General features: G+C 42.6%; 1 protein-coding gene across 1 annotated transcript; it reads left to right on the top strand.

Annotated features, from left to right (window-relative positions):
• The first annotated feature begins 2,586 nt into the window (after window positions 1–2,586).
• On the top strand, window positions 2,587–12,997 carry gcgra (glucagon receptor a). Its single transcript, XM_070847923.1, has 13 exons — window positions 2,587–2,744; window positions 3,288–3,384; window positions 4,735–4,842; window positions 4,995–5,089; window positions 5,289–5,383; window positions 6,118–6,310; window positions 7,438–7,597; window positions 7,766–7,826; window positions 8,518–8,587; window positions 10,672–10,760; window positions 10,861–11,005; window positions 11,872–11,913; window positions 12,018–12,997. The coding sequence occupies exons 1-13, from the start codon at window positions 2,691–2,693 to the stop codon at window positions 12,372–12,374; spliced, it is 1,566 nt and encodes a 521-aa protein (XP_070704024.1). The 5' UTR covers window positions 2,587–2,690; the 3' UTR covers window positions 12,375–12,997.
• Window positions 12,998–13,373: the final 376 nt, after the last annotated feature.

Genomic DNA, 13,373 nt, shown 5'->3' with positions numbered 1-13,373 from the left:
CCAGAGTATTTCCTGGAACAGAGAGCTAGCGGGGCTAACAACACATGTACCAAAGGACCTTGATTGGTCTGGAACCACAGCAGACTGTAGCTCTAGGATATCATAACAGCAGAATACACAAGCCTAATTAGTCTCACACCTTCAAGCCCATTAGTTCTACTCCAGCACTCACCAAATGGCCATGTGAGTGTGATTCCCATCATCCGGCATCAAAGGCATCCAAGCAGACATATTGTATGTGACACATTTGCACAAATAAGGTATTAGTATGTCTTCAGGATTTATCTTTAAAAATCATCTCTTGTCTTTCTTGAGCATTGAACACTACAACACTACAAATGAAGGCTCATTTAAGGGAAAGCCTCATTTATTTCTGTTCAGCTCTGGGGTATCATGTTACATCTTAAAATAAGGAGACACGATATGAATCAATGCAGAAAACTGCCACATCTGTGATGTGACGCTGATGAAATTTGAAGGAGTGTAATAGAAGGAAGCTGCAAAGGTCACAGAATAGGTTTAAAGAGGAGAGGAGTCAATGTGGAGTCAACTGTTGGTCACCTGATTGTAGAGCATGCTTCACATTTACTCACAACGTACATAGTTTTCATCGAAAAAAAGAAACTTACGCAGGCTCTGAATTTATGTTGATGCCGACTGATGGTGTTATCAGCACTTTCATATTATCTATAGGGAGTTCGCTCCATGCTCTTGGAAACGTATTGCAAGAAATGCTTTTCTGAAGCTCCCAAGGCAACTTCACAAACACGTAAGGGCCAGTGTTTCGAGTGTTGGGACATAAAAATGGGGTCAGGGGCCAGAAAAGGGTTGAGAAACCCCTTTTTTCCCAGTCTATCTTGCTGTCACACTTTGGTATGCTCTCTCTCTGTCTCTCTCTCTCTTTTGCCATCCCTCCTACCGGGCTACTGAGCGCTGAGTCGGGTTAATCATTGCTCCCACTTGGTGCTAAGTTGCAGAAACTGGAGCGGGCAGGCAGGTGTGTTAGGAAATGAGTCTCTCTATGTGTTTTTGGGAAGGGAGAGAAAGAGAGAGAAAGAGAAAGAGAAGGAGGGAAACCCTTGGTAAACCGTCACACAGTGGTGTAATAGCCATGTGGTAAGTGAGAGCATGTGTTCACTCACATGCATATCAGCCTCTCTACGATACTCAGACACATGCTTAAATGTCATGCACTCACAAAATGATGCCTGATCACTTTCTCTGGTAAGAACTCGCGTGTAACTGTCACACTTACAGTACAGATGTTTGGTGTAGCACAGTTTAATGCTCAGTCTCTGATTGACATAGTTTGGCTGTTGTTTTGTTCATACTATTAGCATAAAGCATTCGTTTTCCATGTAGAAGAAGTCCCATTGAACAGTGACAGATGCTAGAGGTTTTGCTTCTTTGTTTTAAGCCTCTTGTGACTCTTGTGTAAATGTTGTGACTTCAACGTGCGTGATGGTGTTAAGGGCACAAGAGTCAGTGCTGTGATCTCAGCTGCACAAGAGCTGACCCGATGTCAGGCCAGACAAGACTATCTTTGATCCCGTGGGCGCCCGGAGCAATCAGTCAGTCTGTACTACAGCTAATGCTATGTAACTGCATCCTGTGGTCATTAAACTGAACAGGCCATTTAGAAAATATGGCTCTTTGGTTTAGATATTATCTAAGGTTGACTTCCAGTAGGGCTTTGTGATATATAGGGCAGACCTTTAGATTGTGATTCCTGGCAGCTAGTTCGGCCCAGACTTAAGAAGCTTGATGACATGTCCAGTCAAATCACAGACTCAAAAACTCTTTGATTTGAACTGAGACTTTGCTGAGCACATACATTACATAATGCCCATCTGTTAGTACAGACGCATTGTGCTCTTATGTCTTAAACAAATAACCCCACTAAACAAAACAAATCCCAAACACATCAACATGAGCCCATCCTCCTCCCTGCCACAAGACTAGAACAGAATGGAATTTGAAACGTTTTAGCCAAAAATGTTTCCATGGTCAAGGTGTTTTTTGCAGAAACGTTTCAGATTTCGTTCCGTTCTCCGGCATCAACCAAATGTCTCGGGGGAGTTTGCGGCGTCGATCGACACACAGGTGAGTGACCTATGGCACACGCTGACAATCAAACACGGACAGAATTCAGAAGGAAGGTGGACAGCAGCCAACTGTGAGTTCCTGACTGAGTGCAGCTCTGTTGAGCCGCAGCTGTCTCCCTGATGGTACAAACAACATTTCATGGAGGTTTTTGGCCCCGTGTTTGATGTCCTGGGCAGTTCTGGGTAGTGCTGCATCATTTGTGACTTGGCATGAATGAGTAGCAAGGATAGAAATGGGACTGATCGGCCTCACAATGAATATCCTTTCTCCTCTATATTACGTGACCTATTTAGGGTACAAGCTGCACTGACAAAGTCTCTATATTTCTTTTGTGCATGCCTTCAAACCTTGGTGTAATTGTAGTGTGGTAGACATGACCCAGCCTTTTCCTGTTTTGGTCCTCTTGCTTCGCACATTCAAGTTGAGCCAAGGTGATAAGTACAGTGTTTGCAATGAGCTTTGATGGATTGTGTGTCTCTGTGTCATCCAGGCAGTGTGGCGAGCGTAGATAAGCCCCCTTATGAGGTGAAAACCCTTCCCCGTCCTGCAGTATCCCCTCCCAGCACCAACAGCAGGAATAAGGGATGTCACGGCTGTTCCTCCTTTTGGCAATGCTCATTGTCTCCTGCAGCATCCAGGTGGGTCCAGCGAACGTACAAACACACCAACACACGCACAAATGCACATATACATTCACGCACACACTTTTTTCCCAGAGGTAAACAGCCTCCATGCTAGTCTGGGAGCTTTCATTAGTTACTGACCTTTACAGTGAAGGGGTGGGTGTTGTTTCTTTATCTGAAACAAGCCAGAGAGTCATGGTGTGGAAGCTTAAACAAACTGTCCGTCCCTGTTTTTTTTAATGACATTAGTGTTAAGATGTACAATATATCAGCCTGCCCATACAGTAGCACAAGCCCCCCATACAGACAACACATTAGAGTGGGACACAGTGTCATCTTAATGGATGGGGTGTTTACACCTAGAGTTTATATGAAGTGAGGTGTAACAAATGAATGGCTCTTCAGTGAGTGAATCTATTTTGTCTGTGTGGTGTATATGAAGCTCACATTCTCAAAGCTTTTCTTCCCCACCTGCTTACACTACATCAGTCAGTCCACACATAATAGACTCCCAGGTGTTACTGCGTTTTCCTCTTATGTGCGTCTCTGTTTCCTTAGGTGTCTCCTACTGCTACGCTGGATAAGCTGAAGGAGAGTTGGAAATTGTACATGGAGGAGTGTGATCGCAACAACAGCCGAGATCCGCCAAGCACCGGTGAGCTGTGCTGTCCACTATTTGCTCTTGCTTTAGCTGAGTTTTGGTTTCCATCAACTCCTGAGAGAAATATCTGGTTCTTTAGCTGCTAAATGCCTCAATTTAATCCACCAGTTAGTCACTAACGTTGTCTGTCTGTGTGTTTGGTGCTGGACAGGTGGTGCACAGTAGATTATTAGAGATGTTTTGGTGGAAACAGCTGCCCGTTGTGGACAAAAACGAGGCTTTGAGGGCTGTGAGAGTGAACCAAAGCAGCTGAAGGCTGGAAAAACCAAAACAATGCAACTAAATAATTTGCCAATAAGCTCCAAAGGGCTTGAATAAACTGTAGAGTCGGGAGGTCATTTTCAGTGAGTTTGTCACTACAAATGACACCCTTCACATACAACCAGTCTTTTGAGCCACTGTTGAAATAAAGGTTTGATTTTAGCCGCTTTAACCACACTGGCATCATATCACCAAGTACTAAAAATTGTAGGCAGAGAAACAACAGCACAACAAAATGACAAGCCATGATTCCTAAATCATCGGTGGTGCTCTGACAACATTTCTGAGAAAGAGACATTTTTTACATATAATTTGCATTCACATTAGACAGAAAATCAGTATTTGCCCTCACCTTTTAGTGCAGTGGCAACTACCTAATGCAGTCGAGCAGGTAATGGTCAGGTCGCATGGTCACCAGACTATGGAGCAGCAGCAATTTCCGCTCCCTGCTCAAAGCATTATATAATCACTCTGCCCGTAGCAGCTCCCACTTTTCTATTTACTGCACCACAGTCTGTGCTTTCTGCTCATGCTGAGAGAAAACTGGCGCCAGTTTGCTCCATCAACAGACTGTTTAACTACAGGGCTGCCGAAAAACTGCCCTTCAGTTGCATTATGGTCTGTTAGCTTGCCGAATAGAGGCGGAGAACGCTGATGCTCCAAGTTTCAAAAAGGCCAATTCCCACACTGCACACACAAATCCCACCACTCTGCATCACACTTACATGCTTCCTGTCGTGAGTGTAAGAGTGAAGTAGCGGGTGATAGGTAGAGGAGATGGGACGGACCATATTATACACCGGAACATCCACCTGCACACACACTGACAACCAGCTGTGTTCATCATGTGTCGACAAGATGAAAAGTCTGGTATAGTAACTGAGTAAAAGATGATTTTACTCTCAAGCCAAGATGAAAGACAATGATGTGTTCAGGTGCCATAAAGGCCACCATCACTTCAAAGACATAACAAATACTGTGTGTCATGACATAGACTCCTCCAGGCCATAGACTTAGTGTGTAGGGGCTGTGATTATATGGAACAATCTCACTAATATTTCATGTTTTCTATGTCATCCCCAGGCCTTGTGTGCAACAGGAAGTTTGATAACTACGCCTGTTGGCCTGATGGACTCCCCAACACCACTGTCAGCGTGTCGTGTCCGTGGTATTTACCGTGGCACCATAAAGGTAAGAGACATCCGGGTTGGTATCATACTGTGTGGCAGTCACATTGATGCAGAGTCACTTAGAATATCCTGCAGAGAAAGCTGACCCTAATGACTTTCCAGTGAATCACAGAGGCCGTGTGTGTGTGTGTGTGTGTGTGTGTGTGTGTGTAGTCCAAAATGGCATGGTGTATCAGGAATGTGACGCCAACGGCCAGTGGGTGACTGTGGAGAATACCAGCGAGTGTGACTCTAATGATCCAACTCCGGTAAGAAAAATCTCTCTCCTGTAAGGCATTAGAGATTATTAAGAGACTCAAACATGAAGGTACTAATATTTTGTCTGTATTACCTCATTTAAAAAGCACACACTACATGCAGTGTTAATCTTCAAAATTATACATCACTCCTGTTAAATAAAGAAAACAAATCTAAAGTTCATGTGTTGTTATGTGTTTTAATTTGCAGCCGTACTATGGCCACATTCGGATCATGTACACAGTGGGCTACTCCTTATCACTGGTGGCTTTGGTGTTGGCACTTGGCATCCTGATATTCTTCAGGTAATGATGGTTTTCAGTTTAAATCAAATCTAAGAAATTGAGTGATAGGATTAAACATAGCTGGTTTATGTGGGACTGCACAGCGTTTTATTCCCACGTCCCACATATTGAGACGATGAAACCACTGCAGCACAGATGCTTTTCTAAAATCTGGCTTGTATGCACTGGCTGCGAATAAAGCAGGGAAGGCTGTTACCGACAAGCCTTCTCTAGCCTCGCTCTGTCCAACGCTACAAGCACCTCTAAAGCTCACCAATTTTCACTTTATGTCAAAGTGTAAAATGACATTGTGCTGCTTTACTATTTCTTGGCTCTAATCAGACCAGAACTTCCTGGAATCGCCACCTGTTATCTGGCAGCAGCACCCAGCCAAGAAATATACAGAGCCTCCCGCAAATGAATGATTTTACACTTTGGCATTTGTACGGATTGAACTAACACCTTAGTACCAGCTTTAGAGGGGCTCGTGTTACTGCCGGACAGAGCCAGGCTAGTTTCTCTGATTCCAGTCTCTGTGCTAAGCTGAGTTAACCAGCTGCTGGCTGTAGCCTGATATTTGCCATATAAACTTGAGGGTGGCGTCACTCTCCTCATCTGACTCTGGGTAAGAATGTAAACAACCATATTTCCCAAACTGTTGAACAATTCCTTTAAGCAGTGTATTGTTGTGAATTTTTTTCTGTGAATGATCAGACATATGAGCAGACAGATTATTGTTGCCTCTCATTCATCAGGAAACTGCACTGCATGAGGAACAACATCCACATGAATCTGTTTGCCTCCTTCATCCTGCGAGCTCTGTCCATCCTCATCAAAGACGCTCTTCTGGAGGCCAACATCCCAACATCGCAGGACCTCAGCAGAGACCAGGAGCAGGGATTCCCCCAGACATCTATGCCTCCAGTGGAGATGCTGGTCAACAATGAGGTCAGAGATGAGTGATTTGCAGCTAAACAGCTAAACAACAAGCTATGATCACTGGTACCTACTTATCACTAAGGGTCTGTACACAAATTATCAGTGGGGAGGTGGTTATGAATTTATTCTCTTTGCTAAGTGGAGGGCTTTTTGGAGAGAGTGGACATATTTATATTTCAGCCTTCCCCTTACGGGATTAATTAAAAAAGGATCAAAAAGTCACAAATGAAGGATCTAGTGTTCACAGGGGATCATATGCAGAGAACAACAATGCTGTTTCTGTTTCATCTAATCTCTATCAAAAGTCCTACTTCACCTTCTTCTGCATCATAACCAAACGTTTAAAAAGGTTAAATATGTCATGTAGTGCCTGTGAAAATGCTCATTTCATAGATTTATTAAGATTTAAATTAGATTACAATGTCTAAAAGACTTTTTTAGTTATTACTGATCGAATGAGTTATACCAACCAAGAGCTATGTTTTGTGTGTAGCAGATGCAGTTTTGCAATTCTAAAAGCTGACAGATATATATATATGTTTTACCTCCCTCCTCACTGCAGTAGCTTTTTTATTCAGGCCCTAAAAAATTGGAACAGTGCTAAAGAGAACAAAACTAGAAAGACTTTAAAGCTGCACAATCCCGCAAATGTGTGTGATGTAGTTATGGAAAATGTTTACATTTCGTTAGTCTGCAACTGGACTGTGGCCTGCATCAAAGCACTGATTATCTGATGTGGCCATTATGTTTGTATACCTTATAGATAATGTACATAATAGTAGAATATAAAAATATGTTAGTAACTGTTTGTATAGAAAATGATAATGTGAATCTTGTTAAAGAGTAATGGCAGCCACAAAGATTGTTTTAAATATCCATAAAAGGGATGAGGGTCGACCACGTGGTTTGATGTGTAGAGTGATTGTGTTTGTGTCACAGCTGGCTGAGGCTGATGTTAAAGTTGCTGCTGTTGTACAATAGCATGGCTGCAGGCACAAAGCCTGAATCCCAGCGGCAGAAGGAGCTCCCATCTGCTGCAGCAGCGATTCACATCACAGCAAAATCATGTCCAACATCAGACATGTATAGTATTTTTTTTTATCACTGGTGAAATAAACCTCACTGCTGTCTTGCAGACAACGGTTAGCTGCCGCATCGCCGTGGTGATGATGCAGTACAGTATCATGGCCAACAGCTACTGGCTGCTGGTGGAAGGCATCTACCTCCACAACCTCCTGCACATCACCGTGTTTACAGAGAAGAATTACTTCAAAATGTACCTGTGCATCGGCTGGGGTGAGATGGCCTGTTGGATGTGTGTGTGTGTTTGGGGATGCAAGGTAATAGTGGGCTGCATGATGCGTTTTACATGAAAGTAAATTCAGAGTAGATTCATTTAAAAGGCTGCAGCACCAGTGTATGAACTGGCTGTTTTACATTTAGACAGCTCTCATTTCTTTACAGGTACGCCGTTAATATTCCTCGTGCCCTGGGTGGTTGTTAAATATCTACATGAAAATCAAGAGTAAGTTTCCACAGCTCTCTTTTCTCTGTTTCCCTCATGCCAGAATCTGTTGCCAGTATCAGACTCTGCCAAACATTTTACATTTTAGCTCATTCATGTTGATCCCACGCTCATAGCAGCACTTCATTTCCGGGAAAAAAAAAAGTAGCCAGACAGTCTTTCTGCTAAACATATGAATGTTAACACTCAGCAGCTCATCATCAATTTAACATGTAAGGACTTCGTAAGGATTTGGCTGCGTTTAAACCTTTCATACAGACACGTTTTATCTTCTGTAGGACGACAAATATGGAAACCATGCCAAAACAGCAGTTGTGTTGGCACGTTTTTAATATTTCATGTAAACATTCAGCACCCAAACTTCATTATCTAGTCTGTTAGGGTCTCTCATACACACTTCAGCAGGAAATGGGGGTGGTTTTAAGGCTGGACTTTTTAAACTGCACACACATTTTGTTGTTATGTAAAGCTTTAAAACCCCATAATGGTGGTGTGTGTCCCGCCTCTGGTGGAACAGCTTGGCCATCAGTCTCTCACATTTCATCAACCAGGGAGGGGAAAGCTTTCTGCTGTTGCAGGAGTGGCAAAACAGTGTAACAAAATGCGTTGCAGAGTGAGCCTTGTTTGAAAGGATATGAGCTATTTCTGGTTATCTCTCTCTGATCTTTCCTCCAATGCTTTTCTTTTTCAGGTGCTGGGGGCAAAATATAAACATGAATTACTGGTGGATCATCCGTTCCCCGATACTGCTGGCAGTTGTGGTAATTTCCGCTTCCTTTCTCTCATTTGGTTACTTCTTTTTGACCAATACGTTCCCTCCTGTCCCATAATGATATGCTAATTGAAGCCAGTTGAATAACAATAAAGTGCCAAATTAAGTTGTTTGTGACAGAAGTAAGATGACATTAAACACTGCAATCTCTAGGATTTGGCTTAAAAAATAGATTGTGGAAAAGTGTTCAAGATCAGTCACGATCTAAGATCATCAAATCACCAGATCGCCCACCTGCAACTGAAAATACATCACAAAAATCCTAAAATCCTACATGTTTACCCAGCACTCTTACATTACCACTTTATCCATTCATGCACCATGTAATATTAAACACACCTCATTTATTCATGATGTGTAAAAGGCTGTCTGTGCTTTATGCCTGACACATTGAAAACATCTTAAGAGTAAAAGATTTTCAGATTAAGGCAATATAATTTTTTCATACTGTGACCCACTACACAGTTTAGCTAACACCTATCCTTGCTATGACCAGACCTTTTACTGTAGGTGTGCTCTGCAAAGGTCATTTCTGAGCTTTTACGTAAGTCCAATTTGTCACAGCTCTTATGTCAGGCCAGTTACACAGACATCCCGACATTTTCCATGCATTAATCGTTCAGCTAAGTGGCTTGTATCTCACAGGAATTCCTGTGTTTGAGTTGTTGCAGGCATGGGAGGGCTGTTCCCATTTCAGTGTTTCCTTCTTCATCCAGATTCCATCATGTTCCAGCTGCACTAGAAAACTACACTCAGTAGCAAACCCTTGTCTGCATGCACATTACCCTGCAAGAACATGTGATTTTGCATTAGAAATAAATATATTGATATATATATATGTGTACTGGACACGTTCTAGTGTGTGTATATACAATATATAGAGCCATTAAATCCACAGTGGTCTTATAATTTTGCAGTGGAGTAGACGTAGGTTTTTATCTGGGTTTTTAAATTCTAATATTTTTCTTTAACCATTCAGTAAAGTGGTACATACTGGCCTGGTGTTGAGTTGAAAATATATGTTTTATTTGTTCTATATTACCATGTTGCTTGGCTGGTAACTTATGCTCATTTCATTGCTTGAACAAAACTAAAACTGCTAAAAAAGTTGCTAACGTCTTAATCCAAAGTGACCTACAGGTTCATTCAACTATGAAGATACAACCCACAAACTGCAAGAGCCATACAAATACATAAAATTCAGTTTTAATTCAATTTCAAATTCAGTATGCTACAGAAGATTGGTAGGGTTTCTGCTGTCCTGATGTCAAAGAGGAGCTCATTCCATCATTGTGGAGTAAAGAGGATGGGACCCAGAACAGAACCCTGAGGGAGTGAGGCCACATAAGTATGGTCCTTGGGGGAGGATGTGAACAGGGAGAGTGCAGAGTCTAAGGAGGATCTGGTGGGTTGAAGAAAGGTCTTGCAGGATAATGATGGAGGAGAGGGTGGCTGCTGTGTGGCGTGAAGTGAGAGCAGCCTGCCTTGAATCCAGATTAATGGAGGTTGAGAAGGTTGTTTTGGTGGAGATATGCAAAGAGATGGGTAAATAAAACACGCTCAAGTGCTTTGGGGAAATAAATGATAAAAAATGCCCTGACAGTAACTCTATGTACAAATTAGGTCTTTGTTTTTGTATCTGCAAATTAACAACGTAGTTGTACATGAAAAGGTCAGATCGTAAGTGCTTTTCATCGAAGGAACACATACTGTTTCATGAAATGTCAGCTAGTGTGAAAGGGTGCCATGACAACAATGCACTTGTGCTGTGATTGTATAATGTTAAAGGGTCAGTTCACTCAAATCACTTGCACTTTCACCTGTGTTAATCCATGCAGGTCGTTTGGTGTTTCCTGTTCAACAGTTTTTCAACAGAATATGGGGATTTTGTTGTTTTTCTGGAAAGACACATTTGACTCAAAATTTCACACATCCCCATTATATTGGAGTGTCAGTGGTAGTGTCTCAAAACCTGCACATAAATCCAAAATTTTCTCCATGACTACACACCGATAATAGTGGTACGTTTTGGCTGAAGTGACCCTTATTAACACTGCTGTCTGTCTTTCACAGATCAACTTCCTCATCTTTATCCATATCATCAAAATTCTTGTGTCAAAACTTCGAGCGCACCAAATGAGATACACAGATTACAAATTCAGGTGAGTTCAAACGTAACAGCAGCTCTTCTTGTACATGACATTATCCTCTCCACTTATTGTGGGCTTTCTCCCTCCTTGTGTCTCATCCGCTCCACCTCAGGTTGGCAAAGTCGACTCTAACCCTGATCCCTCTGCTGGGTATCCATCAGGTGGTCTTCATCTTTGTGACAGATGAGTCCACCAAGGCCACCATCGGTCTGCGTCTCACCAAGCTCTTCATCGACCTCTTCTTCTCCTCCTTCCAGGTTGGAGTCTGAAGAAAGAACTTGAACCAAAACATCCGTTATGATTGAACAAAGACTATCTAAGACAAACCACCATCTATGAAATAGATACGATTTCCCTTTGTTGTTCATATACTGAGACAGAATTTAATGAAATCATGAAATTAATTTTGGGGATGTGATAACAGGATGACAGGAAGTTTAAATCACTGTCTTCTCAAATTTCCTTCAATCTTGATTTAAGAAAACATGAGGAAGACACACAACTGCAGCTTGAAGTAATGAGAAAATCCAAATCTTAAAATTCATGCTTTGCTAAATTAAAAGTCAACCACAGTTATTCTTTCATCTTATCTAAGTATCATTTCTTATGAGCTTGTTCAGTTTTCTGTTCAGAGATCTCTTCATTTCTGAGTTATCTTCCCCCCAGACAATCAAGAAGTGCTGTATTTACTTGCATGTCAGGAGAGATTACATTAGCATAGCATGCGTCTGTGCTGGTAACCGACTGTGTCACACATCGACATAACAACAGTGATCTTTTTGCCACGGGGGCACATGTGACGTGTCAAGATTACAGCCAACCAAGTGGGGACTTGCCTTGAGAGCAGCAGAGAGAGGAGGATGCTATAAGAATCCCAAGGACAAAGATGATAAGTGCAGCCGTGAGAGTTTCAACTTAAAACAGGAGATACTCTAATGTGCATGTGATTGCACTCAGTGGTATAAACTCCCCCATGTAAAAGAGATGCATACATGGATGCACTAGAACACATGGTGCTGGAGTCATGTTCTCATAGCTTCAAACACTGAATGTCAAAATAATGTGTGAGTGAGTGTTTTAGCTGTCATGAGTTAATGTGGGCGGCTATTGGTTGTCTCCACAGGGTCTCTTGGTGGCCATCTTGTACTGCTTTGTCAACAAAGAAGTGAGTTTCCACATGTACACGACAAACACACTTTTGTCAGCCCCTTTCCTTTCTCCCGTTATCACATTAATAACATCCACTTTCATCTTTCATTCTCTCCTCAGGTGCAGTCCGAGATCCTAAAGAAGTGGAAGCGCTGGAAGCTAGGGAGGAACATCGAGGAGGAATACCGCCACACCTACAGCAATACTCCCAACACGAAGACAGACAGCCTGTTGAAGCACGTCTCTCGACTGCCTCATCTACCAGACATCACCAAAAGCTCTGCCCCGGCCTGCAGCCCTGAGGAGAGGCTCATGCTTGTGGCTGGGTGCCACAACGGTATGGTCCACAGCAAGGGAGCGGGTCAGTGCGGGAGTGAGGGGACCATCAGCAACTGCACCCTAGTGGAGGACATCAGCCTTTCGGACAAGGTGCAGTGTTACGAGGGCCAGAGAGAGAACGTGGAGAGCCACCTGTGAAAGGAGCTTGGAAGGAGAACTTGATGAATAAAGTTGGAGGGCCTTGAGCTCTCATGTGGCTCTGACATACTACCCTGGGCGGCTGAGAGGAGCTGGGCTGATGGAATCATTTGTCAGAGCGGTCTCTGCCCAGCGATCAGTGTTACTGGGAGACTGAGTGGCAATCAGCCGTCTCCACAGCCTGAGAACGGAGAATAATACGCCAGACATCCATGCTGGGACGTCTAATGTGCCGTGAGCCTCGTGAATGGATTTCTGTAGATGTTTGTGAGACAGTGAAAGAAACTGATGCATGTTGAACAATGCAACAACAGCATCTCAAAGGCAGATAAGCCATGTAAAATAATAAGAAAAAAACCTGAAACCTCAAATAGCTACAACAGAAACAAAAGACAATACAACAAAAACCAACATACAAAAAAAGAGACACAGGCTGCTTTCTTGGGCCTCTGCTTTAATTTGTGCTGTGTATCCAATGTGTGTTTTGTGGTACTGGAGGTTAATGACAAACAGGACAATGACCCGCATACACAAAAAGGATGAAACAAGTGAAACAAAACAAGATGGTAGGGAACAGAAGAAAACATTTTCTTTGTCTTGTTTTTTGCTTTGCTGTGATATCTGTAAATGGTTTCTTGTCTATGTACATAAAAAGAAGAAACATTCAGTTGACTGTACCTCACACAGTAAGGTGACCATGGTGTCGTTTAAGCGGCCCCATGCAGGGCCCATTTGAAATTGGCAGCTGCTCTCACCAGGTTATTCCGGGCATATAGACAGTAAAAGAGGTCAAGAGGCGGAATGAGATGAATTACAAATAAGCTAGAATGATCATCGCTTGACATACTTAGGTGTTATACAATAAATCTTTTTTTATATGGGTCTAAACCTTGAATACTGTTGAGGGCTACAGTTGTGATTGTGTTAATGTGCCAGATGTCTTTTCAAGGGAAATAGTTGCAATTTTGTGCCATTAAATATATTTTCCTTTCCCCATGC

This window comes from Pempheris klunzingeri, chromosome 17 (genome assembly GCF_042242105.1).
Source record: "Pempheris klunzingeri isolate RE-2024b chromosome 17, fPemKlu1.hap1, whole genome shotgun sequence".
NCBI lineage: Eukaryota > Metazoa > Chordata > Actinopteri > Acropomatiformes > Pempheridae > Pempheris > Pempheris klunzingeri.
Note: the sequence above shows the minus strand (reverse complement) of the source record. Positions and strands in the feature narration are given on the sequence as shown.

Coding starts and splice junctions, on each gene's coding strand:
- gcgra (XM_070847923.1), top strand. CDS start 2,691: ATGTCACGGCTGTTCCTCCTTTTGGCAATGCTCATTGTCTCCTGCAGC. Junction 4,843..4,994: donor TTTACCGTGGCACCATAAAG/GTAAGAGACATC, acceptor GTGTGTGTGTAG/TCCAAAATGGCATGGTGTAT. Junction 10,761..10,860: donor TACACAGATTACAAATTCAG/GTGAGTTCAAAC, acceptor GCTCCACCTCAG/GTTGGCAAAGTCGACTCTAA.